This window comes from Astatotilapia calliptera, chromosome 7 (genome assembly GCF_900246225.1).
Source record: "Astatotilapia calliptera chromosome 7, fAstCal1.2, whole genome shotgun sequence".
Lineage (NCBI taxonomy): Eukaryota > Metazoa > Chordata > Actinopteri > Cichliformes > Cichlidae > Astatotilapia > Astatotilapia calliptera.
The window spans coordinates 5,971,672-5,988,256 of NC_039308.1; the positions used below are offsets into that span (position 1 = coordinate 5,971,672).

Sequence of the window (16,585 nt, forward strand, 5' to 3'; positions counted from 1 at the left end):
ACTATACTTACAAGCAATAAACAGAATTCTACTGTATACTTCATTTTCAGCTATGGGCATGTATATTCTTTATATACATGTCCATAACTGACATGTGTGCGTCCTATTGAGCTACACTTCTACCAAGCACAAAATTATGTTTTATTATGCCTTATTAATGAGATTTGCTTTTATTTTGTCTTTTGTTGTGGTGTGCATCCCCGCAGACAAGAAGAGCCCGACAGTACCTCTGAATGTGTCCGACCAGAGGCTGCTAGAGGCCAGCCAACAGTTCCAGAAGAAACAGGGGAAGGGCACAGTGGATGTCTGGTGGCTGTTTGATGATGGAGGTGATTGTTAGTTATATTATTGTGCGACCATTATTGATCTCAAAATTCTCTATTTGGTCTGTTATTAAAATACTGTCATACTGAACAGGTTCATAAGTATTGACATATTAGGTTACTTGTGTACTGAACCATGTACAAGTTTAGGTTAGTTTTGGGGTTTTTTGGCCTGCATCAGTTGGACATGTAATATACTCACATTTACTTTTAGGGCTGGTTGATATGAGGAAAATCTAATATCACAATATTTTTGGGGCTAAATCACAATACACGATAAATATCACGATATGTTTAAATAACCTCCATAAACAAATGTTATTTTCAACCGTATAGTGTGTAAAATTGCACTTGTATACTCATTCAAATCAACCAATTAATATTTTTTTCTACTTTGAATTCAAAAAATCTGAATGAATTGCAATGTTTTAACCATTTTCTAACCGTCAGTTGCAATACCGCGACAGTAAGTCTCTTTCTGTGGTCAACATGAGACCAAACAAAAGATCATAGCAACAAAAAAGTCCAAGCATTCATGAGACACTCATAATCCACTCTCTCTGAAGTAATTGCATTACTAGACTCTTTCTCGAGAGTTTCAGATTATTCAATAAACTAAAGTACACTATTTTGGTATTAACCTCTCTCTGAAGTTTGCAGGCTCTGAATCGTCTATTTCCAAATTCTTATGGAGAGATAAACCCACATGTATTAGCTGAAACATGCCTATAAAGGACCAAGGATAAAGGAGGACTAGATGTGCCTAACTTTCAACACTACTTCTTAGCCAGTGGGCTACATTTCATCTCAGGATGGTTAAAACATACCCTCTTGGCCCTGGCTAGATGTCAAACAGCCACTATGCAACAATATCTCTGACCTACCATTCATTAGCTCAAACAACAAACGACAGTTATGCTTAAAAGCATCAATATCAGATACTCTCTGACGGCATGGTGGGAGTTTCTAAAATGACTGAGTCTTCATTAATCCATGGAAATGTTGGGCAGGTGCTCAGCATTTGTATATGTGTGCATGAGGGTGGGCATGCATGCTTGTGTCTGTGTGTGCCTTTTTGTCTACATCTGTGTGTCAGGTTGGGTCTTGGACTCAACCTCTCTTGGAACATCTTGGGCCCCCCATCTCCATCACCGCCCACCACACCGGTGCATTGGTGGTTCTCAGTGTCTGGGGCTGGGTACTTGGGTGTGGGGGGTTCTTGGATCTCAGGTCTCTGGGCCCGGGTTCGGTCTGCTTAGTCATAGCCGTCGGAGCCTGTGGGCTCGTTGTTGTGCGCTCGTCGTTCTGGTTCTTAAAGAAAATACGTTGCTTGGCAAACATTTCTATGCAAGTAAGAGTTTGCAGTGGCTCCACCTCTGTAAAGATGTGACCAGGGCCAGCGGGAGAACTCTGGCTTTTAACACCAGCTGATGAGTGTCACTTCAGATCTGGCTCATCATCATCATTATGACATTAAGTATCATCGGCACTAAAAAGTGCAGATACAACTGTTGACAGCATATGCAGTAGATCCTAAAAGTACTCAGGCCTCTACAATTCTGGCACCTGTAAGTTTCACATTAAGTGTCAAAGCATTAAATTTAAATTGCTGACTTTTTCTGTAATGTTCAGCCTGAAATATGTAGTTTTAAGCCCAAAAGAACATCTGTGAAGATTCTAGTTCTGATTATCTTTGTGCTGTCACAGCATCATGGGGATGAGCAGAAACAAGTAAAGCCGTATTTGGTATGTTTTGCATTCCTATTGATACGCAAAGGCAGACTCTCACCCACAAAAACACATAGACAATATGTTCTGACAGGATCTGTCATTTTCACACTTCCCAATGATTATAAATCAGGATTGAATTCATTTTGGTAGCATCATGTTGCATTTGCATTTTGAAGTGACAGATTCAACAACTGCTCATCTCAAACATGCTAGAAAAATTTGTTTGTCAAGTTGGGTTTTCTTTGTTTGTTTTTTGTTTCTGAGAAGAAGGGGAAAAAAGGGCCACTACGTTGTTTTCTGTTTGAATTTAATTTGACTCTGTTTAATGCAAAAGGGATCATGAATCGGTTTCTGCAGCACTGAGTGCTGGTCTATAGAAAGTCCAAAGGTCTGAGGTTTGGACTTTAGAGTGTACAGATCTTAAATGTTTGTGTCACAAAAGTTGTATATTGAGCAGTTTGGTTTGTTTTTATGTTTCCCATCTAGGTCTGACTCTGCTGATCCCCTACCTTCTTACCAATAAGAAGCGGTGGAAGGAATGTAAGATCCGTGTTTTCATTGGAGGCAAGATCAACAGGATTGATCACGACCGCAGAGCGTAAGTACTGTACAGGCTGACAGTTTTGTCAAGACTGGAGAGTACTGTACAAAGGAATGAGTGTCTACCCTATGAAGTATTTTATTCAGCCTTTGAAATCAAAACGATACTACCAAAAGCCAGCACTCCAAAAAATGTAAACAAAACCAAACTATCTAAAATAATAATAATAATAACTTTCTAATATCTTTCTAATTGCCTTTTAAAAATTTAAAGACACTTGTTGTTATAAGCAGCACTAAGTAAATAAACTGAATTTAAAATTCAGTCATATTGTTAATTACACTTAAATGTAATTGTTATTAAACATAAAAGGATTCATAACATTGGATGAGAACAAGAGGAAGCTGTAAATAGCCCCGGTGCTCTTCTGCCTTTAGTCTTTTGACTAAAACATAATTTAGGCACCTGAAGTCTAGTTTTAGTCTAGGTTTAGAATGCAGACTGCTGATGGAAGTTAGTTGGTAGCTAAATCTGGCACAAAGCATCCTTTTCTTTTTAACTTATTAATGTATTTTGTGCGTGGGCCCGTAAATACAATAAAATGAAACTAAATATAAAGGTATAGCAGTATAATATTTAAGTGTGAAAGTTTGTTTTGATTTATACCAACGAGAGGTGCCCCTAAGGGGGGGGGGGGTGTGTGTGTGTGTGTGTGTGTGTGTGTGTGTGTGTGTGTGTGTGTGTTTTAGGAAAAAAGTAGTAACATTTCCTGGGGGCACAGCAAATGTGTGCGTTTAACCTTATTGCTCAAGGGGATTAGTTATGATTTGATGACTTTCAAACTCATTCACCTGTCTATACAATTTAATTAGTTCTACGTGGATCTCTTCTTTCGGGCAGGGTCAGGGTTAGTGGACACCCAAGCTTTTGAATGTGGTAACTCGAGAACGAAGCAATGTAGGAGTTTGAAGTTGATACCATAGGTGTATCTACTGAAAATCCAGACTAGTTTGAATCTCAGTGACCTCGACCTTAGGGTCAAGTTTTCTGAAAACCTTGTAAATGCCATAATTGGAGAAGGAGGTCACCTAGGATCTTAAATAGATTTATAATAAGTTCATGAGTTTGGCCTTAAGGTCAGGGGTCAGAGGTTTTCGAAAATTTAGCGAACGTGACAACTTGAACAAGGACAAATTCGCACCATAGGGTGCATTTATCAGGAGGCTGAGGGCGACCACTGGCCACCACCAGTATTTTTATTTGTTGATACAAGTGTCATAGTTATTGTCAAAAGAAGATTTTCGTTGACAAAAACTACGACAACAATTATTGGTCAACGAAATTAACACTGTTGCAGACACGAGGAAGCTGTGCTTTACCATACATGCTGTGCAGTTAGCAGAAAACACAGTGTAGGTATGTCTTTCCTTTCAGCACCACTCTCACACATTTGTTTATAACATAAGGATGTATCCAAAAACTAGATGTCTTAAAATGCATTTTATATGCACAAAGTTCTAACCCTGACTGTTTCTGTAAAGGCTGACATCTCTCCAGGTTAATGTAAGCGCATACAACGTAAAATGTACACATAATGTATACTGCAGCATTCAACACTGCATGTTTTTGACCATAAATAGGGAAACAATCACACAAAGCTCATATTAGCTATTAAATATTATTTGTAGTGATAAAAATTAATAAAAATCATCTAAGAAGCTGACCTGCTACATATAAATGATAAATTTGCCTTTGTACTTGCTGTGTGGGTGTATGCATGCAAGTGTGTGGGTGCTCGAAAGGAGCCATACCCACATTTTCTTAAAATGGATTGAATTTTGTAGGTGCTAATATTACATGTATCTTAGTAAATAACCTTATTTATTAGGTGTGCTTCAAAAATTGCTCATTCCTGCAGACAGACTCCACCTCCTCTGACTTGTCTTGTTATCCTCTTAAAAAAAATAGATTCGCTCGACACATGAAGCAGTTCTACAACTGGCTACCAGGTTGTGGTTGGATTTTCAGTTGCAGCAGATCCAAGTGCAGAATGAGGGTTATACCGATGCCAGCTCAAGACCAGTGCTAAGAGTTAGTCCATCTGTTGTGGAATGAGAGACTGGAGAAGCAGCTGAATGAAACTGATGGCAGAGAGCTGGCCAGTAGGGAAAACACAGGAACAAAAAGGGCATAGCTGACAGATTAGCAGGCGCTGAACAGGTCAGTCTGAATCCAGTAAAGTTTTCAAATCAGTGAAGAAAATGTGATTGAGTTCATTCTCAAAAGTTATTCTCTGGGGATGATGTGAGTCTATCCCTTACCCCCATCCCTCCTGCCAAAGAAGTCAACACGATTTTATTGGCCGGAGAATGTGCCACTCATTGTCCTGCTTTTGTCGTATGAAATTAGCTGGGTGTAGAAGCTTTTATGTTTGCGTGACTGCAAAACTATCAACAGTTTGTTTCAACAGACATCTGACATTTCAACATGTTCCTGTCTAACTTCATCTCTTACCAACAGACAGAAAGTAAACCTGCATAACTTTTTTTTTCCCCTCCAAAGCTGGGAGTCCTGCCTGCTGCTCCTGCTGGAAAGCAGCTGAACTAAAGATTTGAGACAAAAATAAAACAAATTTGTTAAAGTAAATGAATAAATGCTTGGCACTGACACTGGAAACATGACAGTCACGTAGCCAACACAATAATAACGAACTTTGAACACGTAGTCCTGTAGCCCACGACACATAGATAGCAGATGATGCTCTCCGGCACCAAGTGTTTGAAACTAAAGCTAAAGGAAATTATTCTCATAGATAGAATTCCACATTATAAACCCTGTACCACCCGCTAGTGTTCAGAGTTATTCAAAGCAGCTTCCCGTGTATCCAACCAGAGCTTCTTAGACTGCACGTCTTGTTTAACAGCTTATTTATAGTATTGATCCTACCTCTCTGTTTTTGACATTCCTGTTACAGGATGGCTACTCTGCTGAGTAAGTTCAGGATAGACTTTTCGGACATTACTGTCCTTGGAGACATCAACACCAAGCCCAAGAAGGAGCAGTAAGTCCACTTTGTTAAGCTTCACACTTTGAAACATCCTCCACAATTGTTAACGTGTATTATGTCACACATTCAGTATCTAAAGTGCCTTGAGGAAACTGTTGGCTCTATTTGGCACGGTATAAAGAAAGAAAACTAACCGTTTTAATTATGTCAGCATTTGAAATTCAATGTTTAGCATGTTTGAGGACAGTAAGCTGAGCTGAAAAGCAAATTACTGGCGCCCTCGTGTGGTCTGTGTGGGAAAAGACGTGTGGCTTTGAGACCATGTTGATTTGGTTTGAACAAATGATGATTTTTAACAAGGGAACATTTTCTTAACATTAATAAATCTGAAGACTTTTCAAGAAAGTATCACAGTCCAGATCCAGACATCCGCCTGGGTCTCGAGACTTGGTAATTAGTAATTTCATTTTTATTCAAAACATCCATTTTTGTTCATTTCTTTGGTGAGATGATTTTGAAAATTCAGTTCATTTCAATTTTATTTATATAGTGCCTTATCACGACAGTTGCCTCAAAGCTTTGTGTAGTTACCTGTTTTACATGAGGATTAACCATGAAGCTGTTGTGACGCAGCATGGCAGCCTTCGAGGAGATGATTGAGCCTTATCGGCTGAAAGAAGATGATATGGAGCAGGAGGCAGCTGAGAGGCTGAAGAACAGCGAACCATGGAGGATCACTGACAACGAGCTGGAGCTATATCGTGCCAAGGTCACAAGATTTCCCCGCATATTCCATTTACATGAGTCTTTAATCTCATAAGATGAAATTCTTGAGTCAGTCAAAGTTCCATATGACTTCAGGGTTCAGAGGGATTCATTCTTTGATCCTCTGCAGCCTCATTCAGTTGTTCTGTAGGGAGAGTGGAAGCAGTTCAGTGTAGCTTATACTGTGAGCGACACTGCTGCCTCGAAGTCTGTGGTGCAGTGGCTTGCGAAAATGATCTTGTTACGTGATACCTGATTGCTTGATCCTGTGGTTGTCTCTCTTTAGACCCATCGGCAGATCAGACTCAACGAGCTGCTGAAGGAACACTCAAGCACAGCCAACCTCATTGTTATGTAAGCTTGGGTTGGGTGGGTGTGGGGGGTGGGTGCGTATGTGTTTTAGTTTCAATAATACAAAGTGGGGGAGAAAAAAACATGACAATTTAAAAAAGAAAAAACTTGAATGAAAATACTCGTTGTCAGCAGATTAGACATACAAACCTCTTTCTACTGATAGCAACACCAGCTGGTTATAAGCTAACATTATGCAAGCTAATGTTGGGCGCAAATGTCCTAGAAATCACGCTTTCCCTCTGATAAACAGTTTGATTGCGTTCTCATATTATTAAACGGTTTGAAGACGACGTAACATCGCTGGCCTCTGAGGCTTACTGAACAAAGTTTCACACCAAACGGCAGCTGTCGGAAGCTACCAGGAGCAAGAACAGCAGCTCGACTGACTGTTAAAGCCCGAACCATGAAAATTCACTTTTTTTTGAAAATGGAGCATTTAATTTGAACAAATTAAAATAAATTAATCTTCATTAATATGAGTTTTATTTGTGCAATTTCAGAAGTGAGGTGGGAAAATCCCACAAGGGCTGCTGGTGTGGAGATGCTTTGACCCTCATCTTTGGGTCGCTCAAATCTTTCCTGCTACTTTGTTCACTTGCTCATTAATTTACCCCATCTAATAACAGATGACAAGATAACTAGTGCTAAAAAATGCGGGCTGAAAGTGACTATTAACATTTGACCAAGTCAACAGGCAAAACTGTGATGAACCACATTGGAAAAGGAAAGTGGAAAGCTTGCTTTGGACTGGCGGTGATAATGATCATAACAGATAAATTTGGCTTTTAGTCACTCTTTCCTGAAAAGGCCTTTTGTGGGTTTTGTAACTTTTATAAAGAAGAGTTGATACACATTCAGTTTAAGTTAACTTTTGTTAACTTAAAGACACTTTAAAACAGTCTACACAAGACGAGTGGCTTCAATAAGTGATGCTTCTACCTAATCCTTAAATGTGCAGTGAAGTGATGAGCTTTCATTAATTTGAATTGCCAATTCTTAAACCATTATGTGTAGAGATAACAGTACCTGATTTTTAGAACTTTTCTTATTGCTCCTTTTTGGTTATAGTTTCATTGCAGTCTCTTTCTTTGCCTTTCTCTGTGCAGAAGCCTCCCATTAGCCAGGAAGGGTGCTGTGTCCAGTGCTCTCTACATGGCCTGGCTGGAGGCATTGTCCAAGGATCTGCCTCCCATCCTTCTGGTGCGTGGCAACCACCAGAGTGTCCTCACCTTCTACTCTTAAAGGGGAAAAGCCGGTGATTTAAGTCACAGCTAAAGTCTAAAGGTCCACCACATACACTCCTGAGATAGCAGAATACAAGCCAGTGATGGAAACAGTGCTGAGTAATATGAATCCAATGAAAGTGCTATTTTTTTGTGTAAAAGTGCTACGTGTTTTGTGATGGAGGAATTTTATGTTGGGGTGGGTGCTGGTTGTAAAGTTGCCCACTCTTTTTCCTTTCTTTCTTTTTATTCCAAGATGTCTGGGTTATTCTCTCGTTGCTCTAGTTCCTTCTGATTTCCTCATTAAAGTGTCATTTTTGTTCAAGTTGATTTCTCTCAGGCTCTCTAAAGCAGGCATGCACAATATAGATGTGTTCATGATGTGGAATATATTGATGTCATACATTTTAAGTTTATCAGACCAGATGTTGTTTGCTCCAGCAATAATCACCCTGTTATGTTTTTTTCCAAGTTGGGGAAAATGCTTTGCAACACCTTCTAAAGCCTTATGGATGTGCCTTCCAGTCGAATCGGATGAAACGGAATTAGAATCTCTATTCAGATTGACAATTTTAACAGAATTTCCTTCTTAGCTGTGCAGGTGGATTTAAAGTAGAATTTTATAAAGGGTGTCAATTTGAACACTCTTACAGTTTTGACCTTAATCACCAATATTTATTTGGGGCTTTGATTTTTATATTTTCACTTTTTAGTCTTCCTTCGTATAAGTTGCTGAATACTCATCACAACAAGATCCTTGATCTTTTAGACACAGTTTGTAGGGGAGGGGTGCATGTGGGCATAGACTTAAAGTCTCTGTCAGAAAAAATGTGAGGCTGGGTTTTTCTTTAGCCTTTTCAGGTGGATAAAATCTCTCCCTAGTAGCTGCCGATTACCAGCTTTCTTTGGTTCTGTGGCCACATGTATTGTTGTTTCGCTGTAAAGAAACTCTTCTACCCTTCAAGATGCTAGTCCAAACCTTGCCTTAATGCTAGAACTATACTATACTGTCACGATTGTCATAAGTTCTCGCTCCCTCTTAAGCCATGTTGGCTGAAGGGTTTGTGTGTAAATGCAGATATTCATCCATTATTAAGTCTCAGCGCATATGCATCTTAATCTGCATTAGTCATTTAGCCTCACTTCATTTAGTGTGCACTTGTGGCACATCCCTGTCTTTTAGCTTAATTATTACTATTGATTTTAGGGGTGACGTGGCATCACAAAAAAAAAGCCATACATAGACATTTTCCAGTTGTAGTGTACTGTAGAGGTCACATGTATCCCCTGTTCTACTGTGACTGTAGAGAATATTGATTAACTAGCTTCAGTATGCAATAGTACAGCTGTTACTTTGGGGAGTGGTCACAGGTGTCGTCACAGAGAAAAATAACCCTGAGCCTAAAATCAATTCATAAAACTCATTGCATTTGAGTTTTGTGGGGAAAATGGACAGTAAAGTGAAAGTAACCCTGAGCATAAACGGGTTGGTTGGAGTGGTTCTAGCATAGATGATTATTTTAAGTGCATTGCCCTAAAATTAGTCATGATATTTTGAAGCCTCTGCATTGTGTTGTTAAATACAGCAGAGATGCACAAGTCATTGTGGGTGGTCTCGTTATTTTGAATTAAACAGCATGGACTTTGGCTCATTATGATTATGGGTGAGAAACTACTATGAAGCAAATGAAACTTTACTATATGCAATTTCAAAGAAGAATGTGAGAGTGCTTAGGTTAGTTGAATGTACACTACACTAGTAGTACCTTTTGGTTTCCATTGTCATATGTATCATATGTTTCCTGCATATACTGCAGTTAGCACAATAGTGTTCTGTCTGTCAGCTTCATTGTGCTATTAGCGTTCATGCAGCACCATTGCCCACCACTCTGTTGTTCACATGGATTATCACTACGTTAATAATCCATGTGTGTAATGTTTGCAGGGACTGTTGATAGGATTCAGTACAAACATATTATATAGATCTATACTCTTACTCACCAGAGTGCTAAATGTAGCCGGAATAAGTTTTAGTTATGTTGAAAGTGTGGGCTTGGAAAGCACTGTTAGATCATTTCGAAGGCAGTCCTACATTGTGTAACAGCCTCAAATACCAAAATTCATCCACACCACAGCTGGTGTTCATTCTAATCCAGCTGACACTGCTTTTCAAAATAAAAGACAAAATGTATCTAAAATTTGGTGTTCCTGCAGCTGAGTGCATCCCTGTGCACTGTAACTTAAACAGTGAAACTAAGTTATGCTTAACTCAAATTATGAAGTATGACTGAATATTTCTGTATTAGAGCAAATGTAAATGAATTTCTTGAAGACTAACTGCTAAGCAATACAATTAGTGAAACAAACTGCAGTTTTTGTTTTGTTTTGGTCTTTTTTTTGTTTGTTTTTTGCTGTGCATTTTGGGCAATATAAATCTGAGATTATCAATGTGGGCTGAGATGGGGATTTGGGGGCACTATTGTGTACTATAACAAAATAAAGGAGTGTATCTTTCAGATCTCTGTTCGTTGTTGTGTTGTGAGGCATTCACTCTTGTTCTCTTGTTGGTACAGAACAACATTATTACAAACAAGAACACGGGTTAAACCATTTGTATATTTAAAAAGATTATATTTGCTTATCTATCTATCTATATCTGTATCTATCTGTAATTATACACACACAGTTATATACATACATACATAATATAAAAAAACACAACACTCATGTATCAATTAGAGGGGTTCTTTTTCATGTCACATTAAACGAAACAAAAATACCTCCTATCAACGTTTTCCAGCCAGCTAATGGTGTTTGGGTGTTTCCCTCATTTGTCTCGATAGAGCCTAACATCTGTCTGACAAAATTACTGCATTGTCCTCAACAGATCGAATCATATGTACGTGTAAGTCGAGGCATTATTTGAGTTCTCCTAATCATTGTTTGTATTCTTTGCCATATTCCCTGTTCCTCCTAAAGCAGGCATGTTGTTCCATGAGGGTGGATTCTAATATTTCAAAAATGATAAAATGGTCCTAAAATCTATTGGTGGTTGACATCACTAAGTTTATAGTAAGTATAAACTAACATGTAAATAAACGTAATAGTATGTACACATGGAACATGTTGGAAGGGTATTTATTTTAGTTCAGACTTTTTTTTTTTTTTTTTGTCTTTTAATATTTGGAGTTTTGGTTGTAATTTGATTTGCATGTCAATGGTTTTTTTTCTTTTGCAGTTTGTTTCCTTTTGATTTTAGCAAATTGTCTTTCTCCTTGAGTCTGTATCTGTAGCCTTTCAATGAAGAAAAAGATATGATGACAAGCGGCTCAAACCAGTTTTCTCCTGCTTTAACTCAAACGTGTAAGGCCCAGCTGGTTGAAGCAGGAATGTTTTGATACTGTTAACAGTCACAGATATGCTTTTTCTAACATTTTAACATGTATGATTACCAGTACTTTGTACATCTTTATTGCAATAAATAAACCAAATGAAACCATTAACATCTGTAGTCTGCATTTGTGGTTTGCAAGGCTTCTATTTAATTCAGTTTTATGTATTGTTTACTGAATTTTGCATAATGGATAAAGCTCCTAGAGTGTTAAAGTGAATCAGCGATCTGATCTGAGGAAGAAATCTCCTTAGGGTGGGGTGGGGGGGGGGGGACTATTTTAGGTTTATTTGCTGTTGGGGGTTAATGGAGGTCTAATACTGTGTTACAGCAGACAACAAATTATAGGAAAAACTCTGCACAACTAAATCAATGACAGCTAGTGTATTTGTTTTTTTTGGTAGAGAAATGTATAATAAACCCTCAGCACACTGTCCCGCTTATCGCTATTTTTATTCAGTTACAGTGTTTTGGTCCATGTAACTTGCATAATGTAATATAAAAAATCTAATGTATAAAATAATAACACTAAAAGTGAAAATACAAAAACATGAAGAGAGCAATAAATTAAAAAAATAGTTTTAAGATCCTTATTGTATTTATCGTAAAAGCTCTGTGGTATAAGATGGATGGGGCAACAGAGCTCAAACACCTATTGGTCAGGATTCGATAATTATCATTTCAACACAGGGCATAAAGCCAACTGTTTAACCCAAACAAATCTGTTCCCTGCACTTTCGGAAGAAAAATACAAAACGTTTGTCTTCTGCACCTTAAAGAAAGATAACACTTTGAGATGAAGAGTTGAAAAGCATTTATAGATTGAAATGTACAAGTACGCAGTTACATCTGTGGCTGGGCATCTTTATAAGTGCACCCTCACTCTTTATTTATATCAGTCTACCGCACCACATAAAGACAAAGTGTTAAATTTCAAGGGCAAATATTAATTATTTTCCTACATCATATCTTTTCTTCCTGGGCTTTCACAGTTTTTAAATAACACATTTATTAGATCACCAGCCAGTATAAATATAATCCTGCTGCTGCCCTAAATTAACATGATTAGTACTTACCAAAATATTTTATGTTTTTGTAATCACTATATAGCAAGATAATGGACCCTACAGTATTAGAAATCGGCATTTGTGGGAAGGAGGAACTCACTTTAAACAGGAAGAGACCTCCAGCAGATCCAGGCAAACCTTCACAAAACTGTGTGTTTTAGTGCATTTCAACTAATTTAAAAAGTATATTTCAGCAAATACTTGACAGTTAATTAGAGAATGTGCTTTGAATTCACGACCCCCACAGATTGTAGCCAAAACATGTCCATTATGGATATGAAGCCATTAGGGTGAAAGTCAGATGTTTTTGTGGAGAACCACAGCTACTGCAACAAAAAGAAGAAGTACACAAACAATCACAATGATTGAAGAGATAATTTTACAGAGTCTTCTTCTGCGCTCTGCTTCTTTCCTCTTCAGTAAAGAATCAAATCCCGGTGTGTAGAGATCCTCGAGCCAGAAATCCAGATCTTTAGGAGTCTTGTCCTCTTCCTACAAAGAAAACAAAGATGTGAAACAGTGTATGAAAAAGTGCACCAAGATTCTTGTTGTTAGACATACAGTAAATATGTGTTTGTAACATATCTGCTCCCTTTAGCAGACTCAGGAAGAACATTTCCTGTGCATTAAAAAAAAAAATGCACCATTCTTTTCTGCCAACAGATGCCCATTGACTACATGAGATTCCCGTTCTTTTGTTGCTTTCTTTCAAGCAGCCTGTGTACATACAAAGGCAAATGCTAATGCCTGGCTAATGAGGCTGACCTCTAAAGTTTAAGGCTTACCACCCAAAAAGACTGGCTGCTGCACCGTCAAAGAATAGTGGCACATAACGTGCTGCACAGGCCGAGGGACTGTTGCATTAACCTGCATTAACATTTGCCACAATCGCAAGAGTAGCGTACCACTGGTCACTTTTGAATCTTAGGATTTCTGGCAACATGGACTACAGAAATAGAAAGGCAAATCATTTCTATGTTGCATCTTTACACACAACAACACAAACAGCATCAAAGTAAGCTAAATAATGACTCCTAAATTGAAGATTTGTGGTTGTTGAACGCCATAATTTGATGGTTACACATCAACTAAAAGTGTGCTGATACATTTTGTTCAGAAATATACATGACCACTGCAAATCATAGTGTTCTCCCAGAAGCGTTCCTTCCCCTAAACATGTTTATTTACTGAAATTGAAACAAAAAAGTTTTAAATCAACACTTGATGACGGCATTTTTTTATTTTCCTTAATATTTAAAGTGCAGCTGGTAAGCTATAAGTTTTGGGGGCACAAGTACTGTAGTAGTGACTTAGCAAATATTGACTCAGGGGTGAAGGCACACTAATGCTAGCAAGACAGGAATACTTTTAGTCCTTCAGTGGTCAGAAAAACTAGTGAAGAGAAATATATCACATTTTGTTACAATATAAAAATAATCAAAGCCACCTAAAAGTGTAAGTATTAAACCATCACAGACATCATCTGGAAAGAAGCTCCAAGGGTTAAATGGTATAAATAAAAACTGGTATTTACACCAAAACGTGGGGATTTTATTGAATGAAGGACTTTTTGATGAGATCCAAAGAGAGTTTTTGGAAATCAACAACTGCAAATATGCAAAAATGCATACTTGTGGGAAAATGAATAAAACTGTTTAGATGGCAATCATCATATTAGAAGACCTTAGTCAGTGATTTTTGCTCAGCAATTGAGCCCTAAGCATTCACTTGCTCATATCTTCTTTATTTCTTTTGGTTCTTTAGTGTGCCTATACAATATATAAAATAAGTATTGAACATATCACCAATTTTGTAAGTAAATATATTTCTAAAGGTGTTATTGACAATACATTCTCACTAAATGTCAAAGAAATCACATGCAAAGAAATCAAACCATAGATTTCCATAAATAAAGTGGAATAGTAATGAAAGCACTTAACACAACTTGCTCCATTCGTCCAAGCACTTTTTTGCAATTCTGTTTCTATCTAACATCCTATAGATGCATTAGAGAGCATCTTTCCCAAGAATATTTGTTATGCAGACTGAAGCAGCCAGGGATCAAACCGCCAACCTTCCAATTAGCAGATGACCTGCTCTACCTCCTGAGCTACAGCCACTCCAGTAGTGAGAAGCATCAAGAAACATCTCATGATGGGTAAAACCAACAAGCCTGTTTCGACCACTGGAATCTTACTGTTGCAAAACATACTGATGGCATTAGTTAGAGAAGTATTTCTAAGCTAATGAAGGTTCCAGTGAGCACTGCTGGGGCCATAATCCAGAATCATGTCAACATAAACCAACAACCAAGCGCTTCTCATTAGATTTTAACTCAGACTCTAATTAACAGAAGAGTTGTCCAAGAGCCAACGCCCACTGGTGGAGAGCTACAGAAAGACCTGGAATCAGCAGGTACAATTGTTTTAAAGAAAACAATAAGTAATAATTTACTTAACTGCCATGGCCTGTATGCACACTCACTACGCAAGACTCCACTGCTGAAGAATGCATGAGACTAGTTTCTCCATACAGAAAACATCTTGAAGATGCCATCACCAAAAGAGGCTCTTACACGAAGTATTAAATTAATTTCAGGTATCTTGTTCGATGCTTTTTCCCTGTGTTACTTCTCATTATTACACATAACTTTATGGACAACTGTTTAATTTCTTTGCATTTCTGGATTGGATGGGTTCTTGCCATGACAATTTATGTCAAAATCCTTTTTAGAAATATATTTGCTTATAAAATTGGTGACATATTTAATACTTATTTTACCCGCTGTATATGCATATGCATATATATATATACATGCACAGTTCTTTGTTTACATATATGCATGTCCTCCTAGCAAACAACTGCACTAACAACTGTTTTGTGTATCCAAACCATTAACCTTGTTAATCTTCCACAACCTTTTTACTTTTCCACAAATTACCTGTAAATATTCTGCAAGATTGCTATGGTTTGCTTGAGTGTCATAGTCCTTGACAGTCCAGGAAGGGTGTGATGTCTCATTCTGCTCAATCACTGATTTTACATCCATGTACAGAGGGTTCTGTCTGATGTTGGTCTTCAGAGTGGATGGAGTGATGTGCTTCTCCAGGTATCTGTCCACAAACACCACAGGACTCCAGTCTGGGTGTGGCACAGAACTGCTTTTGGTTGTTACCCTTGGCTCCCTCTGTGGAGACAGAGAAGAATTCTCAATCCATCCAGCTTTAACATTTTCTATGGAGCTGTAGGCTACACTGGTTAGATAGCCTAAACCAGGGAGTCATGTAATTAAAGGCTTTCTTTTTCAGAGGAGCCATCCACAGTGAGGAAGTAAAATTATTAACAAGATTTAAAAAAAAAAAAAAAAAAAAGCAGTCCCAGGTGTGTTAAACATACCACCAAAACTCATGCATGCTCAACATGGAGCTGTTTGTTGTCTTTCGAATTCAAAGTCAAAGTCAGCTTTATTGTCAAAAGCTCCACTGCAAATTTAAAGAGCTAAAAACAAAAGATATTTGTACTATAATGTTATAACTTAATGTTTGTTCATGTTTTTGGTGTCTTGTAAGCCAAGTATGACACAACAATGCTGTGCTCTCCTGCTCTGCTATTTCAAACTACTGTCACAAAGATCATACCTGAGAGTAAATCCTGTTCTGCCATTGTTTCTGACTGGACATTACTGCCCCAACCTGGAACATGCTGTGTGTGGCTGGCAGCATCCCAACGTCTAGCTGGAGGAATTTCTCAGGGTGGTTATTGTTGGGCAAAGCAGAAATATCCATCCTGATTCTGCTGCTCCATCCACGCTGAGCACTTCACTTGCCAACTACCTGGCTAATTCCACATACTCCCTACGTCTCACAGGCTCTGCAATAATAATTTATGAAGAGTGTGATATCTGAGGCTGTATCACTTGTGTAATGTGTGTAACCCAACCTGGCCAAAGGGTGGGGTGAAGGTGTGGGTTTGAGAGAGAGAGAGAGAGAGAGAGAGAGAGAGAGAGAGAGAGAGAGAGACCTAGTATCTGTGTCTGTGTAAAATGTCATCTGAGTAAGCAAGTAAATAAGTATGTGTTTATTTCATTTAGAAAGTTTAAGTTTATTTAATAACTTGAAATACTTCTCACATGTAAGGTCTTCAATAATCAGGCCCCCATCTTATCTTAAAGACGTGATAGTAC

At 38.1% G+C, this 16,585-nt stretch overlaps 2 protein-coding genes across 2 annotated transcripts; one reads left to right on the plus strand and one right to left on the minus strand.

The window, feature by feature from the left end:
• Positions 1–8,272, plus strand: LOC113025203 (solute carrier family 12 member 2-like). The gene is made up of 6 exons (XM_026172710.1): positions 1–329; positions 2,541–2,652; positions 5,570–5,656; positions 6,236–6,371; positions 6,654–6,721; positions 7,828–8,272. The coding sequence occupies exons 1-6, from the start codon at positions 137–139 to the stop codon at positions 7,961–7,963; spliced, it is 732 nt and encodes a 243-aa protein (XP_026028495.1). The 5' UTR covers positions 1–136; the 3' UTR covers positions 7,964–8,272.
• Positions 8,273–12,353: 4,081 nt separating this feature from the next.
• On the minus strand, positions 12,354–16,234 carry LOC113027496 (major intrinsically disordered Notch2-binding receptor 1-like). The gene is made up of 3 exons (XM_026177114.1): positions 16,041–16,234; positions 15,344–15,589; positions 12,354–12,894 (listed from the first exon to the last, which is right to left on the minus strand). The coding sequence occupies exons 1-3, from the start codon at positions 16,185–16,187 to the stop codon at positions 12,700–12,702; spliced, it is 588 nt and encodes a 195-aa protein (XP_026032899.1). The 5' UTR covers positions 16,188–16,234; the 3' UTR covers positions 12,354–12,699.
• Between the last annotated feature and the right edge of the window lie 351 nt (positions 16,235–16,585).

Bases quoted from the DNA above. Each gene is read 5' to 3' on its own strand.
- LOC113025203 (XM_026172710.1), top strand. From the start codon at position 137: ATGTTTTATTATGCCTTATTAATGAGATTTGCTTTTATTTTGTCTTTT. The intron at 2,653-5,569 runs GTAAGTACTGTA...TTCCTGTTACAG, and splicing joins ATTGATCACGACCGCAGAGC to GATGGCTACTCTGCTGAGTA. The intron at 6,722-7,827 runs GTAAGCTTGGGT...TTCTCTGTGCAG, and splicing joins ACAGCCAACCTCATTGTTAT to AAGCCTCCCATTAGCCAGGA.
- LOC113027496 (XM_026177114.1), bottom strand. From the start codon at position 16,187: ATGGATATTTCTGCTTTGCCCAACAATAACCACCCTGAGAAATTCCTC. The intron at 15,590-16,040 runs GTATGATCTTTG...CTGTCTCCACAG, and splicing joins AGAACAGGATTTACTCTCAG to AGGGAGCCAAGGGTAACAAC. The intron at 12,895-15,343 runs GTAATTTGTGGA...TTTTCTTTGTAG, and splicing joins ATCTTGCAGAATATTTACAG to GAAGAGGACAAGACTCCTAA.